This window comes from Delphinus delphis, chromosome 16 (assembly GCF_949987515.2).
Source record: "Delphinus delphis chromosome 16, mDelDel1.2, whole genome shotgun sequence".
Lineage (NCBI taxonomy): Eukaryota > Metazoa > Chordata > Mammalia > Artiodactyla > Delphinidae > Delphinus > Delphinus delphis.
The window spans coordinates 53,293,851-53,319,909 of record NC_082698.1 but is presented as its reverse complement, the minus strand read 5'-3'; the positions used below and the strand labels follow the sequence as shown (position 1 = coordinate 53,319,909).

The 26,059-nt window shown below is 44.6% G+C and overlaps 1 protein-coding gene and 1 non-coding gene across 3 annotated transcripts in view; one reads left to right on the top strand and one right to left on the bottom strand.

Moving 5' to 3' along the window:
• The window catches only part of SH2D4B (SH2 domain containing 4B), a 79,984-nt gene that overhangs the window by 18,976 nt on the left and 34,949 nt on the right, over positions 1-26,059 (top strand). For both annotated transcript variants that reach the window (XM_060033715.1, XM_060033714.1), the window contains exons 2-4: positions 7,044-7,207; positions 8,294-8,441; positions 21,596-21,743. In XM_060033715.1, coding sequence (XP_059889698.1) covers positions 7,044-7,207; positions 8,294-8,441; positions 21,596-21,743 — 460 coding nt within the window. The remainder of the gene's footprint in view (positions 1-7,043; positions 7,208-8,293; positions 8,442-21,595; positions 21,744-26,059) is intronic.
• On the bottom strand, positions 10,400-10,472 carry TRNAE-CUC (transfer RNA glutamic acid (anticodon CUC)). Its single transcript has one exon. It is a non-coding gene; the product is annotated as a tRNA-Glu (tRNA).

Genomic DNA, 26,059 nt, shown 5'->3' with positions numbered 1-26,059 from the left:
GAGCTCTCTGGGAGATTTTCACCGTTTGATATTATGTGGAGCTGGGAGGTCTCTTGTGGACCAGTGTCCTGAAGTTGGCTCTCCTACCTCAGAGACACAGCACTGACTCCTGGCTACAGCACCAAGAGCCTTTCATCCACACGGCTCAGAATAAAAGGGAGAAAAAGTAGAAAGAAAGAATGAGTAGAAGTAGAAAGAAAGAAAGAAGGGAGGGAGGGAGGGAAGGAGGGAGGGAGGGAGGAAGGAAGGAAGGAAGGAGGGAAGGAAGGAAAAAAAGAAAGAAAGAAAGAAGATAAAGTAAAATAAAGTAAGATAAAATATAATAAAGTTATTAAAATAAAAAAATAATTATTGAGGAAAAGAAAAACGGACGGATAGAACCCTAGGACAAATGGTGGAAGCAAAGCTATACAGACAAAATCTCACACAGAAGCATACACATACACACTCACAAAAAGAGGAAAAGGGGAAAAAATCATAAATCTTGCTCTCAAAGTTCACCTCCTCAATTTGGGATGATTTGTTGTCTATTCAGGTATTCCACAGATGCAGGTACATCAGGTTGATTGTGGAGCTTTAATCCGCTGCTTCTGAGGCTGCTGGGAGAGATTTCCCTTTCTCTTCTTTGTTCTCACAGCTCCCAGGGCCTCAGGTTTGGATTTGGCCCCGCCTCTGCGTGTAGGTCGCCGGAGGGCGTCTGTTCTTCGCTCAGACAGGACGAGGTTAAAGGAGCCGCTGATTCAGGGGCTTCGGCTCACTCAGGCCGGCGGGGAGGGAGGAGCACGGAGGCCGTCGTGACGTCGCACCAGCCTGAGGCGCGCCGTGCGTTCTCCCATTCTCCCAAGTTGTCCCTGGATCCCGGGACCCTGGCAGTGGCGGGCTGCACAGGCTCCCTGGAAAGGGGGTGTTGATAGTGACCTGTGCTCACACTCAGGCTTCTTGGTGGCGGCAGCAGCAGCCTTAGCGTCTCATGCCCGTCTCTGGGGTCCGCGCTTTTAGCCGCGGCTCGCGCCCGTCTCTGGAGCTCCGTGAAGCAGCGTTCTTAATCCCCTCTCCTCGCGCACCAGGAAACAAAGAGGGAAGAAAAAGCCTCTTGCCTCTTCGGCAGGTCCAGACTTTTCCCCGGACTCCCTCCCAGCTAGCCGTGGTGCACTAACCCCCTGCAGGCTGTGTTCACGCCGCCAACCCGAGTCCTCTCCCTGCGCTCCGACCGAAGCCCGAGCCTCAGCTCGCAGCCCCTCCCGCCCCGGCGGGTGAGTAGACAAGCCTCTCGGGCTGGTGAGTGCCGGTAGGCCCTGATCCTCTGTGCGGGAATCTCTCCGCTTTGCCCTCCGCACCCGTTGCTGCGCTCTCCTCCGCGGCTTCGAAGCTCCCCCCTCCGCCTCCCGCAGTCTCCGCCCGCGAAGGGGCTTCCTAGTGTGTGGAAACTTTTCCTCCTTCACAGCTCCCTCCCGCTGGTGCAGGACCCGTCCCTATTCTTTTGTCTCTGTTTTTTCCTTTTTTCTTTTGCCCTACCCAGGTACGTGGGGAGTGTCTTGCCTTTTGGGAGGTCTGAGGTCTTCTGCCAGTGTTCAGTAGGAGTTGTTCCACGTGTAGATGTATTTCTGGTGTATCTGTGGGGAGGAAGGTGATCTCCGCGTCTTACTCTTCCGCCATCTTCCCGGAAGCCCTCTAGGAGATATTTTCTTGATGGCTATTTTACTCCATTAATTTCTAAGTTTTGTATTATTATTTGAGGACGCGGTCTATAAAATTTTCTCATAATTGCAAGATCAGAAGAAGAAAAGTATATTGTCAATGTTTAAGGAGTAAAGTTCTGTAGTTCTTAAGTAAAATTTGTTGACTATATTATTCAAATCCTCTATATTATTAATTTTAAAAATCTATTTGGTCTACCAGCCTCGTAAATAAATATAGCGAAACTCTCCACCATGAGTATATATACATTTTGAAATTCTCATTGTGTTGTTAGGAGTTTTTGTTTTATGCAGTTGTCTGCTATGTTGTTTGTTGTATAAAGTTTTATGACTGTTATGTCTTCTTTGTGGGTTGCCTCTTTTATAATTACGTAATCTACTTTTTTGTCTTGTCTAACACATTTGTCCTTGAATTTACTTTGTCTGACATTGCCACTTCTGCTTTCTTTTTGCTTGCCTTTGTATGGTCTCTTGTTAACTAGATCTTTATTTTTAAACTTTGTCTTTTTTACATGTGTGTTTTATTTAAATAGTACAGAATTGGATTTTACTTTTTTTTCTCCATCAAGAGAAGGAAGGATTTATTATTATTATTATTGTTTTTCCATGATGGAGAAAACTTGGGAATACTTTATCTAACCTAAATTCAAAAATATAACTGGCGGGGCTTCCCTGGTGGCGCAGTGGTTGAGAGTCCGCCTGCCGATGCAGGGGACACGGGTTCGTGCCCCAGTCCGGGAAGATCAGAGCGGCTAGGCCCATGAGCCATAGCCGCTGAGCCTGCGTGTCCGGAGCCTGTGCTCCGCAACGGGAGAGGCCACAACAGTGAGAGGCCCGTGTACAGCAAAAAAAAAAAAAAAAAAAAAAAAAAAATATATATATATATATATATATATATATATATATATATATATATATAAAACTGGCAGCATTTTCTACGGACAGCTCTCATGTGAAACACCCTTATGCCCAGAATTACAGGGTTAGAATGTTCACCAGTAGAGATTTAATTTAGTGACCATTCTAGTGGAATTTTAATTTAGTAAAAGAAGAGAAAATTGACTCTGAAGCTATAATGAAATATGCCTTGTTAGAAGTAGGGTCAAAAAGTGATGACTTAATTAATGACATTAAATAGTGTGTTTTTACTTTTTTCCTTTCTTTTTTTTTTTTTTTGAATTTTATTTTTTTTATACAGCAGGTTCTTATCAGTTATTTATTTTTTACTTATTAGTGTATATATGTCAATCCCAATCTCCCAATTCATCCCACTACCCCCAAGGAAGGATTTATTATTATTTGCAGCCAGTAAGGAGAACATCTAGGGTTTTCCCAAAGCAGTGTTTATCTTTTACTTTTTATTTACATCTGACAGTCTCAGATCTTTAATAGGGAAATTAATTCTCTTCCCATTTTTGTGTTAATTAATATACTTAGGGTTTAGGGATTCTGTGTTATTTTTCATTTGTTATCTGTATCATTTAGGGATGTGCTTGGCCATAAGTAACAGAATGCACGATTAATAGTTGCCTAATTAAATAAATCTTTCATATTTATTTATATTACCACATTTCATTGAATAACTACAGAACTTTATTCCTTGGAGTTCCTTATTTTTCTCAAATGATAAGAATTCTGGAGGTGTATTGCAATGGATAGATTAGTTTAGCTGCTCAGCAAGATCATCGAGGCCCCGTCTCCTTCAGTCCTTCTGCTTACTCATCCTTAGTATGTGGCTTTTCTCCTTATGGCTGCAAAAGTCCTCCAGCAGCTCCTGGCATCACTTCTTCATTCCACGCAGGAAGAAGGAGGTGAGGTAGAGTAAAGAGTGAAGGGGCTTCTCCTAAGAAGTGTTCACCTTTTTTTTTTTAATGTTTTTTTTTATTGTGGTAAAAGTCACATAATATAAAACATACTATTTTAACCATATTTAACTGTACAGTTCGGTGGCACTAAGTACATTCACATTGTTATGCAACTGTCACCATCATCCATCTCCTGAATTTTTCACCTTCCTAAACTGGAACTCTGTCCCCTTTAAACACTAACTCCCCACTCCTCCTACCCGCCCCCTCCACCGGCCTCTGGCATCTACCAATGTACCTTCTGACTCTACGAATTTGACTATTCTAGGTCCCTTGTATGAGTGGAATCAAACAGTATTTGTCAGCAACCTTAAGAAGTCTTCACCTTTTGTTTCGAGAATGAGTCCCCGTCACTGGGACTTCTGCCTGCATCTCCTTTGTCAAGAACGGGGATGCCTGGTCACTCCTAGATCGATTACTTGCCAAGGAGAATAAATTTACATGATGGGTTTAGACTAATTTTATTTGTCCTTGGAGGCTGGGGTAGACACCTGCCTCTCCTGAAACCAAGGGATCTCTGTTACTCCCCAAAACAAACTGGGATTTTTAGTAAGGCAGGAAGGTGGCTGGAGTGGGTGAAGAGGAAGTAACTGACGGTGCCTGCTATAATAAGTACACATTTTCTGTTGTTTTCTCTTTTCCCTTTAAGTATTTTTGCAGGATTGGTAAGCCTCTTATTTACTTTTGCCCACTATTAATTTGGAAGTTCTACAATTCTAGTAGTGGTTGCTTCCCTGCTTCTATCAGTCATAATTAAACTTATATTCCTCTATTACTATATTGCTTTAACATACTAAAAATATACCAATGCCGGGGGAATTAATGCTGCCTTCTGCAATAGGTAAATGCTGGAATTCCAGTGGGTTAACGTAATGAAGGTTTATTTCTGATTAGGTCACAGTTTGATGTGGATTAGGTAGCAGCAGTCTGCCTGGCTTGCTTTCGAACACTGACTCATGGATCAGGCTGTTTTTTGCTCCACCATCTTGGAGTCGTTTATTTCCCACTGAAGGGATGGGAGAGAGAATGTGGAAAAGGCACTCCGATTGCAACCAGCCTCAGCCTGAAAGTGGCACAAATCACTTCCCCTGACGCTCCACAGACTAGAATTCAGTCACGTGGCCCCATGGAATTGAAGGGAACCTGAGAAAAGTGGTCATCTGGTGGGCTCGGGGAGTGGAGCTGGGGTGCTGGACATAGCGTGGTCACTGTCACAAACTGTCATTCTGGTTACTCACTTGTTTTGTTCTTCTCTGCATAAATACACTCACCACCTCCTTAAGGGGATGCCCGCAAGTCTCACCCGGTCACTGCATCAACCCGAAGTTCACAGTCTACACGTGTTCTGCGTTAGGCACTCTAAGGTCCTGATATGGCTAAAAAGACATGTCATCCTAACACGGCCCACCTTTAAGACACGATGTACAGTGGGGGAGCAGGGTCAGAATATCCGCTATGGAAAAGGGGGGAGTGTGAGCCCCACTCAGTCACTAGTCTATAGCATCCTGAAATCCTCCAGGTCAGGCTCTGCGAGGTCCCCCTGCCCTGGCAGTGAAGGGATGGCCTTGAATGGATGCTGTCTGTGCCCTGGAGGCTCCTCTTGTTCATTATTCCCCTTGGCCACATCCAGAGTGAGTGTTGAGGGTCGCATCCTCCTTGGACAAGTATAGCCTTTGAAACCTGCGCCCTGGTCATCGAGGCTGGGTGCCCAATGGTTGTTTAAGTCTTGAACAATCAGAGGCTTTTTTAGTCCAGACTCAGAGACTTGGGAAGCTTCTGATCTGTTTGCTTCCATGTGCCGGGAGCAACATCGAAGATTCTTCTCGAGACATATTTCGCAAATTGCCTGTTTTTCTTTGCCCCTTCACCCTGATGCCTCTACCTTTCGACTGAAGGTCATCTACGTTAGGCTCTTCGAAAAATAAGTGTGAGAGATTGCAGTCTGAGTGTGCTTGTGAGGGGCAGAGACAGGGTTGGGAGAAAATCACACAAGGCTGTTGTTCAGGAAATGCCTGTGAGAGAAAAAGGAGCAGGCTGGGAGAGCCGTGGCATGGCACTGCGGGCGTGACCTTGAGTGAAGGAGAGGGGGACGGCAGGTTGGCTGGAGGTGTTCCAGGTAACCACGCAGTCCAGGGAAGGTTTGTCAAGGCCTCTGGGGAGTTGCCCATCAGTGGAGTCCCATGTCTCCCAGGAACCAGCCTGCCATGCTCAGTCAAATGCTGGGAGCCTCCTCTGGAAGCATGGCCTTGGGCAAACACAAGGGCATAGGAGCTGAAGTGCACAGTCACTTATGCTCCCTGTTGTGGGATGTCCATGGAGCACATTCTCATGACCATCACAGAGATCTGTGTCCTAGGGCCCTTTATTCACCTTAAAAGTTTTACTGGGCCACTCATGCAAAACCTTTAAAAATCCCATCTCTTGCAGTTTGGGCCCTAGAAAGAGATGGCTTTTCCAAACCTACAAAGTCCCGGATTTCTATATTCTCTTTATTCTCTTTCATTTCTACTTGCAAAATGCTCAATTCTTCCTTAAACTTAACATCTTGCCAAACACAGCTCCTAGCAACCAACCCACTACCAAAGTTCTATTTTCCAGTATCTTCCCTTAGCGGGGGGACAGGTTCAGAAGGCAGGAGGGTCTGCCTTTTAAGTGATAGTGTCTGATAACTTTACCAGGTGCTTTGCTCCTGCATCACGTGGATCTCCAGCCATTCAGCCTCTAAACGTCACTGGTAAGGCAGTGACACTTAGTTGATATTCCTGATTCAGCCAGTACGCCACTTTAGATTTCCATTTTAGTCATGGTTATCAATGGAATCTGTTAGAACAGGCAAACTGAAAAATCTCAGTGACTTAATCCAACACAGGTTTATTTCTTGCTCAGGTTACAGGCTGATGTGGGTCAGGGAGACTCAGGGGCCAGCTGCTTCATCTTGCAATGACACCATCTCCAATTCCTTATTTCCAGCCAATGGACAGGAGAGATAGAGATAGAGATAGAGACAGAGATAGAGATAGAGATAGAGATAGATAGATAGAGAGATAGAGGGAGGGAGGGAGGGAGGGAGAGAGAAAGAGAGAGAGAGAGAGAGAGAGAGAGAGAGAGAAAGAGAAGACTCCCGGGCTCCTAACTGCCTTGGCTTGGGAGTGACACAAGTCTTCCTTCAGCGAGTGCTGTCACCTGATGTCTTCTGTGCTGAAGATTTCAGGGTCTCTGGGCTTCGGACACCAGTTCCAGCTTTGAACACCTGCTCCAGCAGACTGACTTGGCTGACATATTGCTCCCTAGAGGGAGTGGGAGAGGGAGATGGCTGTGGACCTGCACTCAGGTCAATGTCTCTCTGGCATCCTCTTTGCAGATGACCACGTTTTGTAGGGTGGCGTGGTGGTTGTGCACCCCTGGCCAGCCCAGGTCATTCCTGACTCAGTACAACTCAGACCTGTTTCTCCTTCCTTCCTTGTTCTTCCTGTGTTGTGAGGCAGCGAGTGACAAGCACATCCAGTGGCTCCTGGGGGCAGATGGCGAAGTCTGGGTCTGGGTCATGGGAGAAGGTCCTGGAGACAAGCCCTACGAAGAGATCTCTGAGGAGCTGATTGCAGAGAGGGCGCGGCTGCAGGCACAGAGGGAGGCGGAGGAGCTCTGGTGAGAGGTGCCAATGGGTACTGGGGCGGGTCCTGAACACTGAGGCTTGGGGTGGGTTCACATTAAGGACAATAGGTTACGGGTGGGAGGGAGGGGGCGCCAGGCAGCTGGCTGGCTGTTTGGAGCTCTGCTAAGATTAGGGGACCCAAGCACTAGTCTTACATCAGGTAGACCTTTTGGGTTCAAATCCTGGCTCCACTAATTCGTGGTGAGCTGATCCAGGGCCTCAGTTTTCACATCTGTGGTTTGGGCATCACAACACCTTTTCTATATGGATGTAGTTGGATTTACTGAGATAATGCGTATGATATCCTTTTGCTTCTTTCCTCACTGAGTTGTCCCAAGGACAGCAGAGCAATTTGAATTCACTTTTAAAATCTGCTTGTTCCTCGTCATGTTACCTCCATTTCTCACACAAGATGGACAGTTGAGCCCCTACTGATACTGGGGGGTCAGACTTCTTTCATAAACCACATTTGACATATTTTTTGCCAGACTTGGAAATTTGTATGAAGTTGACTCCAACATTTTTCCCCCAGTTTTTAATGACAGTGTTTTAATCATAAAATTGTAACGTGTCAACAACATTGAAAACTGTAAAGAATCAATTAAATAACAACTCAGTACCCACCACCTAAGATAACCATGGTGAGCATTTGGGCAATACATGCTTTGTAAGCTGCTTTATTCACACCTCCATAAATTGATTAACATAGATCCACAGTGTTATTTAAGATTACTGTATAGTATCCCATTACGTGAGAAACCCAATTTATTGGTCTTGTTGAGGGACATTTGGGTTGTTTGCCACTTTTTATGTTATAAAAACCCTCTGATGAGCTTTTCCCTACACCTTTGTAAACTTGAGTGAGAAATGGGGTTTCTGAGGTTTTATCTTCTGGCTTCCAGAGCAATTCTGGTGATTTATACTCCCCACCTTTGCTAACACTGAGTTTTGTGAACCTCAGATATTTGCCGTTCTGATAGACCAAGAATGATTGCGCATGGTTTTTATTTGAAGCTCTGTTGGCATGTGGTCCTTCAGTTTCCCATACCTCCTGATACCTGCTGGTGTTCTCTTGGAAGGAGACAGAAGGAGGCAGAGATCACCAAGAAGTTCCGGGATGCTCTGGCCAATGAGAAAGCCCGGATCCTGGTGGAGAAGTGGAAAGTGGAGACGGAGGACCGCAAGGCTGCCAAAATCCTGGAGGAGCGCATCCATGAAGAATTCAAGGTGGGCCAGTGCCTGGGCATCTGTGTGAGGCCACCTGTTCTAGCCCCCAGGCCCCTGGGGTTGATCTCTGGTTTCGACCGGTCCTTGGCTAATGAGTGCTTTATGAGAACAAAAATCTGGCATGTCTGAGCAGGAAGGAACTTGACACACCATTTGGGCCAATCCACTTCCCCTTGAACAGATGAGGAAATCAGGGTCAGACAGGGGAAGAGACTTGCGAAGGCTGTGTGTACTGGTGGTTGGGGACAGAGCCAGGATCAGAACTCATCCCTCTGCATCCCAACCCAAGGGTCCTGAAACAAGGCCTGAAAAGAGCTGAGTTTGTGGTCAGACCAGCCTGGGATCCAGTTCCAACTCTATTGCTTACTGCTGTGTGACCTTAGGAAGCTTAGGAAGCAAAAGGGTGTGGCTGCTGAACTTCTCTGAGTCTTCACTTTCTTGTCTGTAATATTAGGGTAGTAACAACACCCTACCTGAGATTTTTGGAGGATTCGAGGAGATGAAAAATGTATATTTTTTGCCCACGTTAGGAGATTGTTTGTAACCTTGCATATCTACTCATTCTGAGAGAGTTTGGAGCTGTTAAAGGAGCTTTACTGTCCTCTGGCAAGAAGCTTAGGTTTCCCGAAAAAGAAAAAAATTTTTTCCTGGTTCCTATTTTGAGATTTTTTTTTTTCCTACAGGAATAATACATTTTGGGGGGATAGGAAGCTCAGAAAATACTATAAACAAAAAGAAAAAAATGATAATCATGCTGAATCTCAACAATTGTATTATTTTGTGAATTGTATATTAATGGCATTTGCTCATTTTTGAATTTTTAAAAACTTTTCCCCCCATAATGATTAGATAATGGGGACATTGACCCCTTAATATCATTTCTATTGCAAATATTTTTTCTCAGTGTTGTTGTTGCTATTTTCTTAATTTTGGTTATAGTGGTTTGGGATGTACAGAAAGTTAAAATTTTTATTAGCCAACTATATCGATCATTTTCTTTATTATTTGTTTTATGCATAGAAAGATCTGTGCCATCACAAGCTTATAAAAATACTAATCTACATTGTTCAATATATCTTTCCTTATTTCATTTCTTTGCACTTAATTTTTCTTCACTCTGGAGTGTGGTATGATGTATGGCTCTCACTTTATTTTCTTCCAAATGGCTAGCCCGTTATCCTAACATCATTTACTGTGTAAACCATCCTCTCTCCTCTCACTGGATTTGCTGCCTCGATTCTTACTTACTTTGGGATCTTTTCGTGGATTTTTCTTCCTTGACTGATTATTCCTGAGCCAGATTTAATTGTTTAATTATATGCAGCTTTAACATAAATTTTACCATCTATTAAAGTCAGAGTCTATCATTACTCTTCATTTCTAAAATGTCCTTGGCTAATCTCATCCATTTTTTCCTGTTAGAGATACTTTTGAAATATTTTCTCACTATCCCCCTCCCCCCAACATCAAAAAAGCAACGTGGTGGTTTTTATTGGAATTGCATCAATGCTATTGCTGTATTTGTGGAGGATGAACATTTTTATAATATGAACAAGTAAATCTTCTTGTTCAGGAATGTGGTATGTTCTTCCTTTTATTCAAAGCTTCTTTTTTGTCTTTGATATAGGTTTTTTTTTAAACACCTGTTAATGCACTGGCCACCAATCCCAAACATTCTCAATGACATACGTACCTGTGGGCTTCTAATTTTTGGACTTTGGTAAAATTTATTGTTTTATTTAGGTGCCCTACATTTCTTTCCTAATTAAATTTTAGGCTTAATATTTTTTATTGCTATTGTGCTCATTATTTTTAAACTTATTGCAATTGCTATTATATATTTATATATTGTTACTGGTCTCCTTAGTTAACTTTCCTATGAGTTGCATTTTTTTCTAGGAGATTCTTTTGAGTGTTTGTTTTTTTTTGGCTGCACCATATGGCTTGTGGGATTTTAGTTCCCCGACCAGGGATTGAACCCGGGCCCTCAGCAGTGAGAGCACGGAGTCCTAACCACTGGACCATCAGGGAATTCCCATCTTTTGAGTTTTTAAGTGAAGCAATATTTACTCTAAAACACTTTATTTAAAAAAAAAATTCAAACTTGAAGAAAAGTGGAAAGAAAAATAAAATGAATACTCATATATTATCCACTTAAATTTACCAATTATTAATATTTTGCCACATTTTCACTCTCTTTCCTTCTCTCTCCATGCATGCAGGCACACACACACACATACAGATACATGTATGCACTTTTTGGTTGCTGTCATTTTGCTGAACAATTTGAGAGAAAGTGGCAGACATAGTAACTCTAACCCAACGGTTAGCAAACTATTTTCTGTAAAGGACCAGATAATCAATATTTTGGGCTTTTTGGGTCTGCCTCTGTCACAACTACTCCCCCAGACCATCGTAGCACAAAAGCAGCCACAGACAATATGTAAACAAAAGGGTGTGGCTGTGGTCCAGTGAGACTTTCAATAATGCATGTCAGCCAGGTTTGGCCTGGGAGCCTCAGTTTGCTGCCTCCTGATCAAACCCTTCAGCAAGGATCTTCCATGAAAAAGGACATGTCCTGTCATAGCCACAATAATCATTATCACACTGATTGAAATTAACAATATGATTCCATAATAGTAACTCAGATCTAAGCCACAGTGGAGAGGTATTTAGGTTGTATTGTTGGATTTTGCATATGATTATTTAAATCTGCTGGGGAAGAAAAACAATACTTTTTATATGTCTCCAACAGCGAAAGTCACCTGTTCCAATCTCTGGACTCCCTCCTCCCTAGAGGTGAGCTGAGTCCCAGATGCTGGGAGGGTAGCTCAGTGGAGCTGGGGTCTTGGGGCTCAGTTCCCAGCAGAGATTTTCTGGTTGATGTTCTTCTTGAGGACCTCAGTGATCGACGGATATAAATTGTGGGCTGGCTGTGTGTCGGGGTTCATGGAAGGATCATAAAGCTCTGTGGCCAGGCATCAGGTTCACTGAGGGACCCAAATGCAGGCTTTGGTGTTATTTCCAAAGAAGGTTGTTGTTATTATGTGTTTGTTTGGGTTTTAAAAATTAATTTTCTAAGTGTGGATGTGTTTAATATACATAATAACCCTGACGGATATGTCTGCATTTTGAGGAGCCTCAGAAGTGCAGGTAGCATCTCTGAGGCCCTGGAGGGGCTCATTAAGGAACATCAGATCAGACTCTGGCATTGGACAGTCCATGTTTATGAGCTGGGATATTTTCTGTCAGAGCTGTCTGTAAATGAACTACCCGTGTATTGTGACGAGCTCTTCATCACAGGAAATGGTTACGTGTAGGCTGAAAGTATCTGAAAAGGTTTCTGTGGTGGATTAAATATGCCTCTCGGTAAGTTTTTGGCCTCACCTCCCTTTGAGAAGTGGGGTCTGCTTCCCATGCTCTGAGTCTCCGCCGGCCTTGTGGCGAGCTTTGGTCTGTAGGATGCAGTGGAAGTGACTCTGGGTAACTTCTGAGGACGGGCTGTAAGAGATTTGTAGCTTCTACCTTTGCCCCTCTGGCAATGCTCACTTTTGGAAGCTGCCTCATGAGAAGCCCTCCTTGCCCTAGACTGCCAAGTTGCAAGGACACCCAGGCTAGAGCCAAACAGAGGCTACGTGGAGGAACACCGAGGCACCAGGCACGTGAGTGAAGCCTTCATGGTTGTTCCAGTCAATGACCTCAACCAAGTGATTGACCTTGGCTGACACAATGTAGGGCTGAAGGGCCACCCAGCCAAGCCCCACCCGAATTAATAGTCCACAGAATCACAAGCACATATAACGGTTGTGTTTTAAGCCACTGAATTTGCTGATAGCTTGTTGTTACTTAGCAATAGATAACTGCAACAGCTTTGCCAAAGGGATTTATGCATCGGGCTAGAAATTGGTTTAGATAGTTTTTATGTGTCTTTCAACACCAAGATTCTAACATAATGTGAGTCTTGCATGCAGCAATGCAGCGATAACATTCATCTAATTTAATACTTTTTTCCCCCCTGAGAACCTAAGTGCAGGTTGTTTGGGGGAAGGTGGTGGTGGTAGTAATAAACTCCCTGCTCTCAAAAAGCTTACAGGGTGCCAGGGGAGAGGCAACTCTATGAGCAGCCCTCAGCCCTAACCACGCCCAGGGGACCATAGAGGGCGAAGGTCTCTCCAGGAGTCTTGCACGAGCAAAGACGGGAAATGGAAAGGAGATCTGTGGAACGATGAATGGTCCGCTGGGGGCAGAGAAAAAAGCACACAATGGGTGGAGCCAGATGTAAACGTGGAAAGGGAGGCTGTGGAGTCCTTGGATGCTACGCTAAGGAGGTGGACTGTTTTCTGTGGGCAAAGCAGACCTGCGAGGATACAGAGGGCCATGGTTGGGTCAAGTTTTATGAGGATAACTGGTGGGGATGGTGTGATTCAAGTGATGAAAGTTTGCAGGGAGAGAGAGGCCAATTAGGAGATCTTTGCAGTGGTCAAAGTGGGAAATAAGGGTCTGGACAGAGTCTGTGACTATGGAGAGATAGAAGGGGATGGGTAGAGAGAAACGGAGGTCGTGAAATCAACAAGGCTTGGCATCAATTAGATGTCGGGATGAGGGAAAGCAGAGAGCAAAGTGTCTGAGCCCCAGGCTGAGGGATGGGTACAGGGCACCACCCTCTAACAGTGGGGACCTGGGAAGGAGGTGCAGACTTGGAGGAGAGAGAATGTGCTTGGAATGGCTGTGCTGAGGGGGTTTTTTGTTGTTGTTTGTTTGTTTTATTTTATTTTTTTACCACCCAGAAGGGGGAGAGGGGTGGGGGCTAGAGGAGAGGAGAGAACCTGGATGAGAAGCCTGGTGGTGGAGGGAGGTTGGCTGGGCTCACTTTGGGCAGCCTGTGCTGAGGATGTAGACGTGTTCTGCGAATTCTCCTGGTCATAGGAAATTCCTTTTAGAAAATGGGGGGAAAGCAATCTCAGAACCTTGTGTAGGGTTAAAGAGGGAACTTCAAAATAGGAGATACAGACAGCTAAAAACATGTTTAAAAACCATTCTGTTGTGGCTGGTACCATTTGAATGAGATTTACATAGAAGTTTTTTTTTTTAGAAAAAAGGAGATCATGAGGCCAGATAAAATTTGCATTTTTTCCCCTGCTTTCTTAACCCATAAGACTGATTTTGAATGCTTCTCCCTCTGCTTCCGACCACAGAACATGGGTTAAGGATCCCGCTCTCTCCCTGTCCCTCAGGGCCTGTGACCTCCTTTCTCCACCTCCAAGTCTCCTGCCCCCTCCCGCCTCCTCCCAGTTTCCCTGATGAGGAAGACAGCGTACAGCTAAGTTGTCCTTTCATTTTTCTCTGTTTTCTATTCAAGGCCACTCTCTTTTTGTTTTTTCTCCTTTAAGGCTGGAGTTCATTTTGGCCACCTCGTGACATCCTCCACAACTAGAGAAACTATCGCTGCCTTATTCCCAATCAGGTTATAACCGGTGGGAAAACCTTCCAATTTCCATTTTCTCTCGAAAATTGTAGGCTTTATCTGAGTTTCTCTTGGACAAGGCTGGCATCAACCAGACAGCGTGGTGTGGTTTACCCTTTCCCCATCACGGATCGTCACAAACCCTCTCTTCATCAATTCGTTAATTCACTCACTCTTTCGGTCAGTGTTGTGGAGCACCCAGTATCTGCTAGGCCCTGTGCTGGGAACTGGCGATGGAGGAGTAAACGACACAGGCCTGGCCCTGTCCTTTGGGAGTACATCATCCCACAAGGCACAATGGTATCATTGGGGCCAGGCTAAAAACGAAAACGACTCTACCTTCCAGAAAAAGCATCTGTCTCCGTGACATTTTCCATTGGGGTGAGACGGGCCAGGCCTCTGTGGGCTCCTGCGGTGTGCTGTTACTGATGGGTTATCAGGAGAAGGGGGATTGAATAAGCTGGACAGCTCAGAGGGCTTTGGGCTTGCCAGAAAAAAGCAATCGACTCCTAAGGTGGAAGGCGGGTGTTTTTGCCTATCTGCCTTTTGGCTGCATTGGCCTTTGGCTGCCAAGCCTAAGAAAGATGGCCTTTTCTTCAGTCATCACAGGTGCGCCAAATGACTCTGAAAGCAGCAACAGTGAAAGTTTTCAGGCAGTTTTAGCTGTGAAGGTTGAGCATTTTAGCAAAACCAGGGTGAGAATATGTAGGACTCTTTATTTGTAATTGAAAGCGTTTGCTTTTGTCGACGCATCTCTGTGAAGAGCTTGCCTTTGTCACGGTAACTTACCAGCTGCTTTCCTTTGAGATGGAGGTTGGTGCAGGTTTCTGGCTCTTAGGTGTTGTCTCAATCTCAGGAGGAAAGGATTGAGTGAACAGTGGCACTGCCATCCGTCTATCTATCTGTCTATTTATTTATTTATTGGGAGTAATTTTTTCCCATCTTTATTGAGGTGTAATTGACGAATCAAAATTGTATGTGTTTAAAGTGTACAATGTGATGTTTTGATATACAGGTACCTTGTGAAATGATTACCCAATCAAGCTAATTAACATATCCATCACTTCACCTAGTTACACTTTGTGTGTGTGATGAGAACACTTAAGATTTACCCTGAGACAATTTCAAATATACAATACAGTGTTAATTATAGTCCTCATGCTGTACATTAGATGTCCAGAATTTATTCATGCTGCATAACTGAAACTTTGTGCCTTTTCATCAAACACAGCTTAAGTATCTATAGACAGAAGAATATATAAAAGAAGTAGTATATATGTATATACGGTGGAATATTATTCAGTCTTAAAAGAGAAGGAAATCCTGCCAGTTGTGACAACACGGATGAACTTGGAGAACATTATGCTAAGTGAAATAAGCTAGACACAGAAAGCCAGATGTTGCATGAGCTCGCTTAAATGTGGAGTCTAACAAAGTCGAACTCGTAGAAGCAGAGAGTAGAATGGAGGTTGCCGGGTTGGGGTCGGGGGAGTGGGCACTGCCATTGACCTTGCTGCTTCATGTCAGCACAGCTGGTTGGAGTAGGAACACCGCATTTAATTTGAGGTGGTTGGTCAGATGCTATTTATCTACGGTACGCCAGTCATGACCCTTCAGTGTCCTAAATTGTGTCCGCTTAAATACATATGTTGAAGTCCCAACCTCCAGTATTTTAGAATGTAACTATATTTGGAGCTAAGGTCTTTAAAGAGGAAATTAAGTTCAAATGAGGTCTTTAGGGTGGGCCCTAATTCCCTATGATTGGTATCCTTAAAAGAAGAGGAAATTTGGACACAGGCATGTATGAACACAGAGGAAAGACCATGTGAAGACACAGGGAGGAGATGGCCATCTATAAGTACTTTGTTATACACCCCTTATCCTTACAAGGGAGTAGGACTAGGGGGTTGAAGCCCCTCTGGCTCTGACGTGCCTTGACTGCCTGGATTTTCCCTGAAATCCACGCCTGTCTGGAAGACTCCTGGGGGCACATGATGGATCTATAGTCCCCGGGTGGAAGCTGTCTTGGTTGGTGCCCTGTGTATTGCGTGATGTGGTGACCACAGTCAGGTTGGGGATTCCCGGGGGAGGAATAGAAACCTACTGTATAAACTGTGAAGTGCCGTGCCAGTGTGGTGCTTCATTTTTGTGCTTCTGAGATGCTAGTGACTGATGAAGGTGAAATACAGCTTTGGGATAAGATTCAACTTCTGCTTTGGAGTCAGACAGACCTTGGTTCCACTTTTGCATCAGTCATAGACTCTCTGTTCTAGTATTTCCCATCTTAAAACTAGCCAACCAACACACCGTCCCTCCCCATTTCTATCTTAACCCCACGTTCCCCTCCGGCTGCCACTTCCTGTCTCTGCTCCTTTTTTACAGGAAATGTCTTGAAAGGGTTGTCTGCGGTCACTCCCCTGCCTCCGCCACGCTGCCTGGATGGCTGCCCATCGCACCACCAGGGCTGCTGTTGACAAGATCTCCCATCACGTCCTGAGACCACGTCCTGCTGTCCCTTGTTGCTTCTCTATCCTTATCTTTTGTGATGTCTCAGCAGCCTGAGCTCAGCTTACAACTCCCTTTTTACTTGAAATGCGTTCCTCCCTTGGCTTCCCCCACGGACGTCGCCCCTTCTGGGTTTTTATCTTACCCCTTGGTCTGCCTTCTCAGTCTCCTTTTCTGGCTCCAGCTCTTTCTCCCAACTTTAAAATGGCTCAGCACCCCAAGACACCCTGGCTTTTTTCTCTTGATCTACCTTCTTTCTCACATTGATAACATCAAGTCCATGGCTGAGAAACATCACCCCCGAGCAGAGGACCTCTCAGTCAACATCTGCAGCCTGCCCTCACCCTCAAGTCCTGGGATCACGCGTCCCACTGCCCACGGCAGGCCTTTGGATGTCAGATGGCGTCTCAAACTCATTAAAGATAGAATTTTGTTTGGTTTCCTTCCAGCCACAGTGGATAATTCTCTACTCAAACATGCCAAACCTGTTTCCAGTGCTGGGGCCACTGCACCTGTGGTTCCCTTGCTCTGGAAATTTCTTCTCCCTGAGACTCACTCATCAGCCTTCTTATTATTTAGGTCTCAGATCAGTCCCTTTTGAGAGGACTTCTGGTCACGCAGCCTACAGTAGCCTCCCAGACTCTATCACTTACCCTGTTTTAATTCTCTGCACGCTTTATTATTTCTGATATATTTTTTATTTTACTTGATGAGTGTTTTTCTGTCATTGGAAGGCAAGCTCCGAGAGAGTGGTGCTGTGTCTGCCTTGTTCATGGCTACATCCCCCGTGCCTGGAGCAGGCTGAGCCTCCTGGGTGCTCAGTGAGGATTTGGTGAATGACTAGATGAAGCCGCTCAAGTTCTTTAGCCCTTAATTCCTGACTCCTAGAGAGTGGGTCAATAGGAAGTTGGAATTTTGTCTATGTTTTAGAATTTAAAAAAATCATTGAATTGGAGAAAAGTCCTCAATCTGTGCCATTTCAGAAGCAACAAAATCCTTGCCTTTTTTTTTTTAAATGAGGGACTCAAAACTCACAGTTACTGTCTTCTTTTTTTTTTTTTTGATCCATTAAAATATCAGTGGACTGAAAAAGTTATGAGCCACAAAAACAGAGAAAATGAGAGAAGGGAAGAACAGATGAGAAAATGTCCACAGAAGTTTGGTTTCTGGAAGACAGAGGGAGAGCGGTGCGGGGGTCAGCGGGGCTCCTGCAGGAAGAGGGCTGGTGGCACTGAACCGACTCAGTCCAGAGTCCCCACAGGCTCGGGACTTGGGGGCAGCAGATACATGAAGGATGGCGCTGAGAATGTGGGATTGGTGGCAAGTTTCTATGTGGAGTGGCTGGACCCTCAGGTCCCTGCTTTCACCTGTTTCTTCCAGGCTACTTCATCCCTTCCTCTAACCAGGAGGAGATGGGGAGTTGCAAGGGCAAGGTTGGGGCTCAGCATATCAGGCTGAGTGGAGAGAGCAGATGGGGGCCAAGTGGGAAACAGGGGGAGCAAGCAAAGGTCTGAACTCTGAACAGTGGGACCTGCAGCCAGGGTTGCCTGTAGGGTGTACAGGGCTGGCAACTTTTTTTTTTTTTTTTTTGGTGGTGGTTTTGTCTATAGCAAATTAAGAACTTGAACTACATAAAATCAGCCTATCAGCTCTATTCTGGTGGCCCAATCTCATGTGATCCTATGATAAAAATATTGTCTTGGCCAATAGGATTCATCTGCTTGCTGGGCCACCCTTCTGGAACCAGGGCCTGGCCACTGGGCCCCAGGATGACTCCATAAATATGAATCCTGGAGCTCCTTGGGGCACTTGGTTAACCCCTTGCATGGAGGAGAGGGTCAGAGAGCACCTTGAAGGGGAGAAGCAGGCACTAGGACTCATGTGGGACCTGGTCTGGGCTTGGGGCATCTTACCTGGACCACACTGCTGCCCCTGCCAGTCCTGGGGGTACTATCTCTGGCCAGTCTTGGGGGAACTTGCAAGGGAAATTTGCAAAAAGACACCTCAAAGCATCGGTTTCCCATGAAGTGTGGGGCTTAGGTTAGGGGTCCTGCTTGCTTGAGTCTAAGGGCTGTTCTACCTGCAGCCTGCATCCCACCACAGACTCCTGGGATGCTGGTGGTCTCATACCACCCAGGTAGGACAGAGAAGACAATGAATAGTCTCAGAGGAAGGACCTCCAGATACTTACATTTGAGGGTCCTCAATGAAATGGCTGATCCTTCATCCAGTCTTCCTAGAGTTAAGCCCATCTCTCAAGGAAACCCTGACTACACACTCTGAGTCTCTGTTTCAGATACATACTTACTTTTTCTCTTTAATGTGAGCAGTCAGGGAACATCAGACATCAGAGGAAAGCCTCCAACACGAACGACAGGCGCCAAATAAAACAAACTTAAAAGAAAACAAAAAAGCAAAGAAGAGAGGAAACAGATCTAAATCAGAATATGGGGGAGAAAAATCTCTAAAATCCTCAGAGACGAGCTATTGCATTCATGACACAATTTCAGGATGCAACGAAGCAAAAAGAAACAACCAAAGAATAAGAAAGAGGGCTTGGGAATTACAAATGTGCTAGCTGAAATAAAAAATTCAGTGGAAGGTTTGGGGGATAAAGTCAGTGAAATCAGCCAGGAAGTAGAACAAAAAGACAAGAGACGGAAAATAAAAGAGAAATGATAAGGCACTTATAGGGTCAAATCAGGCAGTCCAGCAGTTGACACATAGGGGTTCTAAAAAGAAAAAAGCAAAATGAGAGGAGAAGAAATTATCACAGAAATTCTAGGCAGCGATGTATTAGACTAGAAGAACCTGACACTCCAATCAAAAGCATCCTGATTGCCTAACACAATCAATGAAAGAAAATCCACATCAAGGCACATCTATTAAAAAGGTTCAGGGACTTCCCTGGCGGTGCAGTGGTTAAGAATCCACCTGCCAATGCAGGGCACATGGGTTCGATCCCTGGTCCAGGAAGATCCCACATGCTGCGGAGCAACTAGGCCCATGCACCACAACTACTGAGCCTGCGCTCTAGAGCCCATGAGCCACAACTACTGAAGCCTGCATGCCCTAGAGCCCGTGCGCCAAAACTACTGAGCCCACACGCTGCAACTACTGAAGCCGCGCGCCTAGAGCCTGTGCTCTGCCACAAGAGAAGCCACTGTAACGAGAAGCCCGCACACCACAATGAAGAGTAGCCCTCACTTGCCACAACTAGAGAAAGCCTGCGCGCAGCAACGAAGACCCAACGCAGCCAAAAAAAAAAAAAAAAGGTTCAGAATTCAGTGATAAAGAGAAAAATTAGTGCCTTATGCAGAAGAATGAGAATCCAAGTGCAGTAGTGGATGCTGGAAGACAAGATAGTAAAGTCTTGAAACTTCTGCAGGAAAAAATTTTTTTTTTTTTTGCCTTACGCGGGCCTCTAACTGTTGTGGCCTCTCCCGCTGTGGAGCACAGGCTCCAGACGCGCAGGCTCAGCGGCCATGGCTCACGGGCCTAGCCGCTCTGCGGCATGTGGGATCTTCCTGGACCGGGGCACGAACCCGCGTCCCCTGCATTGGCAGGCGGACTCTCAACCACTGCGCCACCAGGGAAGCCCAGGAAAATTATTTTTAATCAGATTCTATGCTTAGCTAGAAGTTACATGTGAAGGTAGCATATAGATATTTTCAGACAAGACTCTATATAGACGTATAGATTATATATAGATCTATCTATAGATATATATAGATAAATACATACATATATATATAAATATATATTCAGACAAGTGTCTCTCTGTGCATCCTTTTCTGAGAGGTGTTGTGAGCTATGTTGCTGCAAAATGAGGACGTGGACAAGAAAGAAAACATGGAACAAAGAAACAGGGGCTTCAACTCACGGGAGGCTGAGAGGCGAGTCCTGAGAGGACAGACGGACAGGAGACCTAGATGGCAGCCAGCTGAGATGGGGAAGGAGAGGTGCATCTGGGGGGCAGGCGTCCCTTGGAAAAGATCACTGCTGTATTGCCTGTTATAAAAAAAAGCACTTGGTTAAACACAGAGAAAGATTTACTGCAGATCTTAGAGAAGTTTGGCAAAAATTCAACACTCTACTTCAAGATAAAGCAACTAGTAACTCAGGAAAGAAAATTATTCGAAAGAAAAAATCATCACACTGCCATGTTTTACTGAATTTCACATGCCATTAATTGTAAAATCTATGATTATTTTAAGAAGAAAGAAAAAAACTGTTGGCTATGAAAAAGGCAAGTAGTAAGTTGTAAGACATACATATTTTAGAGATATTAGAAAGTTAAAAAATGTAATTCTTAGAATTGGTGGAAATAGCACCCTATTTGGCGTTACAGTGAACTATATTTAGTTCTGCACCCATCTTTGATTTAACCACAAATTGTGATGTAAATCTATTGTGAGGGTAAAGGAGAGGAAAAGTATGGGTATGAACCTGTGTGGGAAATATAAGTGCTAAATACTCATGTACCAAAAAAGAAAGGTAGTAGTTAATGTCTAGAATTGATAAATCAAGAATTAGCAGCATTATTCAGACACGGATGAAACCACACGAAGGAAAGCTAAAATAATCGAGGATGGTGACCTCTGGGCAGTAGATGAGGGCGGGGTAGGTTGGGGTGAAGTGGATTGGAGAATTGATGTTTTTTTTACAACACGCCTTTTGGCATATAATGCATGATTGACATGTGTGTTCATGTTGCTTTGATTAAACAAAGGTAGAGGAAAATACACACACGGCCTTTTTGGAGCTTGAAAGCAGGATAATAATTGGAGACTTGGGGCCCCCAAACCTGCTCTCTCTCTGAAATATCTTCGCTGACAATAAGGTTAAGATATAATCATATCCTGCTTAACTGGCCCCCAGGAAGACCAGGGGCCCCTCCCCATGCCTCCCCTCCCCTCTTCCCCCAGAATGGAAGTGTGACCAAGGGTGGCCCAAAGTCCTCTTACTATTGCAGAAAGCTTTAGAGTCTACAAATCGTTCACATATTTCAGGCCACTTGATCCTTACCATGGGCTGATTGGGTGTAAGTATCACTGTTTCATGTGCGTAGAGACAGAGCCTGGAGGGGCACCACTGGCCCACCTCTTCCCGTGACAGCTCAGCCCTTCCCTGCCCGTGCCCTGTCACCGTCACCTAACGTCATTCTGTCCCCGTGGTATCTTAGAGGAAAGAGGAAGAGGAGAGGAAGCGAGGAGAAGAGCAGATTCGCCTCCAGGAAGAGCAGAGGGCGAAGGAACTCTACTGGACCCTGAAGCAGGCCCAGCTGCAGAGCCACCCCAGTGAGAAAGAGGAACGCGAGTGGGAAGAACAGCGTGAGTAGAGCTTGTCTCTTGGGGACTGGGGGGCCGGCCTGCCTTCTTCACCCACTCTCCTCCCACCTGTCTATTTGCTCAGTCATCATTCCAGTTCACTCAATCAGCCCAGAAGCCTTTGCCTGGGGTCAACCATGTGTGTGGTCCTGCTAAGGACCCAGGGGGTACGGGCTCCATCCTCAAGGAACTTACTTGCCTGTTGGGGAGGTTTCTTCTACTAAAGAATAAAACCCTACATTTACTGAGTTACCAATATTTTTCTGACTCTGTGCTAAGCCCTGGGGATCCAGAGATGAGGGATCACGGTCCTTATCTTGGGGGAAGTCACTGGCCAGACAGGAGATAGACACACAGGCTAAGGGCTTTGAGGGAAAATGCACACGTTCTGTTGGAGCACATGGTGGCTATCCTGGTGCTGTTCCAGTTGAGTTATGAAGTGAGGCTTGATGGCGGTGTAGGGGTAACAGACAAAGAAGCTGGAGAGGGCCCTTGGGAAGGAGTGCCCAGAATATGACAAAGAAATGTGGTGTGCTTAGGAATTTAGAGGTGTATGGGGTGACTCTTAAACTTGGAGAGTGTCAGGGGTGGTAAGAAGTTAGGTGGGAAAGAGAGGGTGGAGCCAGGTTTGCAGGGTGGTGTTTTAATATGTTCTTGAGATTTGCTTTAATCAGGTATGGTTAGACATTCAGACATGGAAATGACGGTCTTGCAGGAAGAAGCTTTTCCTCACAGATTCCTAGACATGGAGAGCATGGCATGCCGAGCAGGGCCACATGGGGAAGCACGAGGGTGAGTCAGGAGACAGAGGGAGCAAGGGGAAAAAGTGGGCAAGAGCCTTCACTGTGGTTTCTTTGGAAAAGGTAAGGTAGGGCAGGGTAAACAGGCTTAGGATTGGCTAGTATGAATAATTTCAGCAGGCTCTGGGGTCCAGGGGCTGCCTCTAGTTCTCTGATACCTGGCCCTGGGGTGATTACGGCAGATGGATAGATTGTGGAGTGTAAGAACTAGATAAAAGAGACGGTTGGAAGGTGGGCTTTGCATTGGTTAGTTTGCATTTGAAAGGCACACTTGCCGGTGAGTCCTCTACTAGAATTGGCTAGCTCTTGGAGGCGCAGTCTCTGAAGGATCGGCAAGGCCCCAGATGTCAAAACTTCGAAAAATACAGAAAATAAAAAGGCATGATTAATATGGGTGGACACTGGAAGCTTCTAAAGGTGAGTGACATGCTTCAGGCTGGGTTTGGGAGTGAGAGGACCTCGGGCCACAGCAGGGAGAGCAGAGATGTGAGGTGTTTTCTGCTGGCCAGCATTCTGGTCCTCAGCACTTCTTAGTCACCTGCCAGATTCATTAAACAGACTTAAGAAAATTGAGATGTCATTCACGTACCATAAAATGCATCCTTTAAAAGTGCTCAATCCAGTGGTTTCTAGTAGACTCACAGAGTTGTGCAACCATCACCACTGTCTAATTCTAGAATATTTTCATCACCAGAGAAGGAAACTCTGCGCACTGGCTGTTACTTCCCCCCGCCCCCACACCCCTGGAAACCATTAATCTAATTTCTGTCCCTGTGGATTTGCCCGTGATGGACGTTTCATATAAATAGAATCATACATTATGTGACCTTTTGTGTCTGACTTCTTTCATTTAGCACGTTTTCAAGGTCCATCCACATTGTAGCATGGATCAGTCATTCATTCTTTTTTATGACTGAATAAGATTCTAATGTGTGCATACACCACATTTCTGTTTATCCATTTATCAGTTGATGGACATTTGGGTTGTTTCCACTTTTTGGCTATTATAGGTGATGTTGCTCTGAGTATTTGTGTATGTTTTTGTGTGAACATATATTTTCATTTCTCTTGGATATATATCCAGGAGTGGAATTTCTGGGTCATAGGATAACTCTATGTGTAACATTTTGAGAAACTGTCATACTGTTTTCCAAAGTGACTGTACCATTTTACATTTCTGCAAGCAATGTGTGAGTGTTCCAAGTTCTTCATATCCTTGTCAGCACTTGTTTTTCGTGGTGTTTTGCTTTATAGCCATCCTAATGGGTAGGAAGTGCTACCTCATCGTGACTTTGATTTGCAGCTACCTAACGACTGCCACAAAAATACTGAGGATCATAAGAAACTATTATGAACAATTATATTCCAACAAATTAGATAACCTAGAAGAAATGAATAACTTTCTAGAAACATACAACCTACCAAAACCGAATCATGAAGAAATAGAAAATCTGAACCGTCCAGTTACTAATAAGAATATTGAATCATAAAGTTATATACGGGTATTCAACGTCACAGGGGTCGGTGCCGCTGACCCCGCATTATTCATGGGTCAACTGTATTTCTTTTGACATTATAGAGGTAAGCTTTTTTGTAAAGTCTCTTTGCTTCTACTGAGAGTTTTGAGGAAAACTGGAAGGAAAAATTAATATCAGTCCCCAAATAGAAGATACCATGCCTGTTCAAAAGCATGTTTTTCTACACAGCAGGAACCAGGAGATAACTGTGGGTGGCAGCCTTGGTGTAGCGGTGTCCTTTCTTCATGAATGAAATTACTTGCCAGGTTTAGGTGCTGCAAGGCATCGATTGGCTCCCTGTTTTGGTATGAACTCATGGCATACTGTAGCGTTCGGGAGTTCAGCGGCCTGCCGATCTCTCAAAGGATGACCGTGACGTCTACTATTGGAAAGGTCAAGCAACATTTTGATTTTGATCTTGAATGTCCAGTCTCATGGGTTGGAATTTGGCCGATTGGAATTAGGCATATACGGTTTTGGTTTTTGCATGGGAATTCTTGTAATGCTTATAAATGAAAATGAAATCATTCAACCATCTTAAGTCAGACAAAAATAATAATAATAAAAGAAACATACTGGCCTTGGAAAAAAACAAAAAAAGAATGTTGAATCAGTCATAAAAAATCTGCCAACAGAGAAAAGTCCAGGAGCAGATGGCTTCACTGATGAATTCTACTGAACATTTAAAAAAGAATTAATACAAGTCTTTCTCAAAATATTCCAAAAAATTGAAGAGGAGGGAACACTTCCAAACTCATTTTAGGAGGCCAGCATCATCTCATACCAAAGCCAGATAGAGACAATACAAGCAAAGAAAATTACAAGCCAGTACCCTTGATAAACATAGATGCAAGAATCCTGTAATATTTTGCTACAGAATATTTGTACATTTGGAAAGGCCTTCTGGAGGAAATGGCATTTGGTTTGGGAAATGTGGGGATGTAAATAAGGCGGGCAAGGGCATTGCAGCTGAGGGAACAGTTCTGAGCAAAAGCAAGGTCATAACGTGCATAGAACACGACACATGCTTTGATGTGGTTGCAGCCTGGGGTTCATGGTGGGTAATGATGGAAATGAGGCCAGAAAGATAAGATGGGCAAGAGCGAACGAAGAATTCATTTGTTTAAATTTGGAATGGATGAAGAGATGGGTGAAAAAAGAAGGCAGGACAAAATTTATACTGAAAAAAATAGTGAACGATCACAGAGTGAAGTCACACGAGGCTACTGTGGTCTGGGGAAGGAGCAATGGGCTGGGAGCCCGGTCCTAGCTCTGCCACTTCCTGGTGTGTGACCTCGAGCAAGTTCTCGCTCTGCTCCGTTTCTCAGTTTCTTCATTTGTGAGCTGAGGGTAATCACAGAGAGCTGAGGGTGAAATGAGAGGGAGGAAGCACAGGTGCTCTCTAAGTTGTGAAGGGCTGTCACTCACGAAGTGTCCCTCTTTTTTGTAGCTACACAATGAGATGGAAAGTTATGGGCTGGGCTGGTGTTTCATTGGTGACGGAGGATGGAAATCATTTGGCCCCAGTGCTGCCTGATTGCTAATTAATGTACTGTGTGGCAACCGAAAATGGAAAAACCTACCCTGAACAGAGAAAAGATGTGATCATTCAGGCCCATGATTTGGGTTCCTCATTTTATGCTTTCTTAAAGAATGATGAGCTAAACCCTGGAGGCTGTCATTCAAATCCAGCAAAGCCATTCTGCACTCAATTAACTTAATATGAAAGATATAGTGGGCCATTAATCTACTGGGAGCAGCAGTTTTCGATAAAACACCTAAATTAAATTCTCCAAGTTAGAAAAAAAGGGAATTGTTCCCTTTAATATCACTTGAATACAGAGTTAGTTATTCAGTTCAAACAGCGGAGCAGGCTCTGGCTTCTGAGAAGCTCTGAATATATCAGGCAGAAATTCACTTAATAATTTCTCAACTGTGAATTTGGAAGAGTGCGAGTTAGATAACCTTTAGTCATCCAGAGATTCAGAGATGAGCCGGCCTG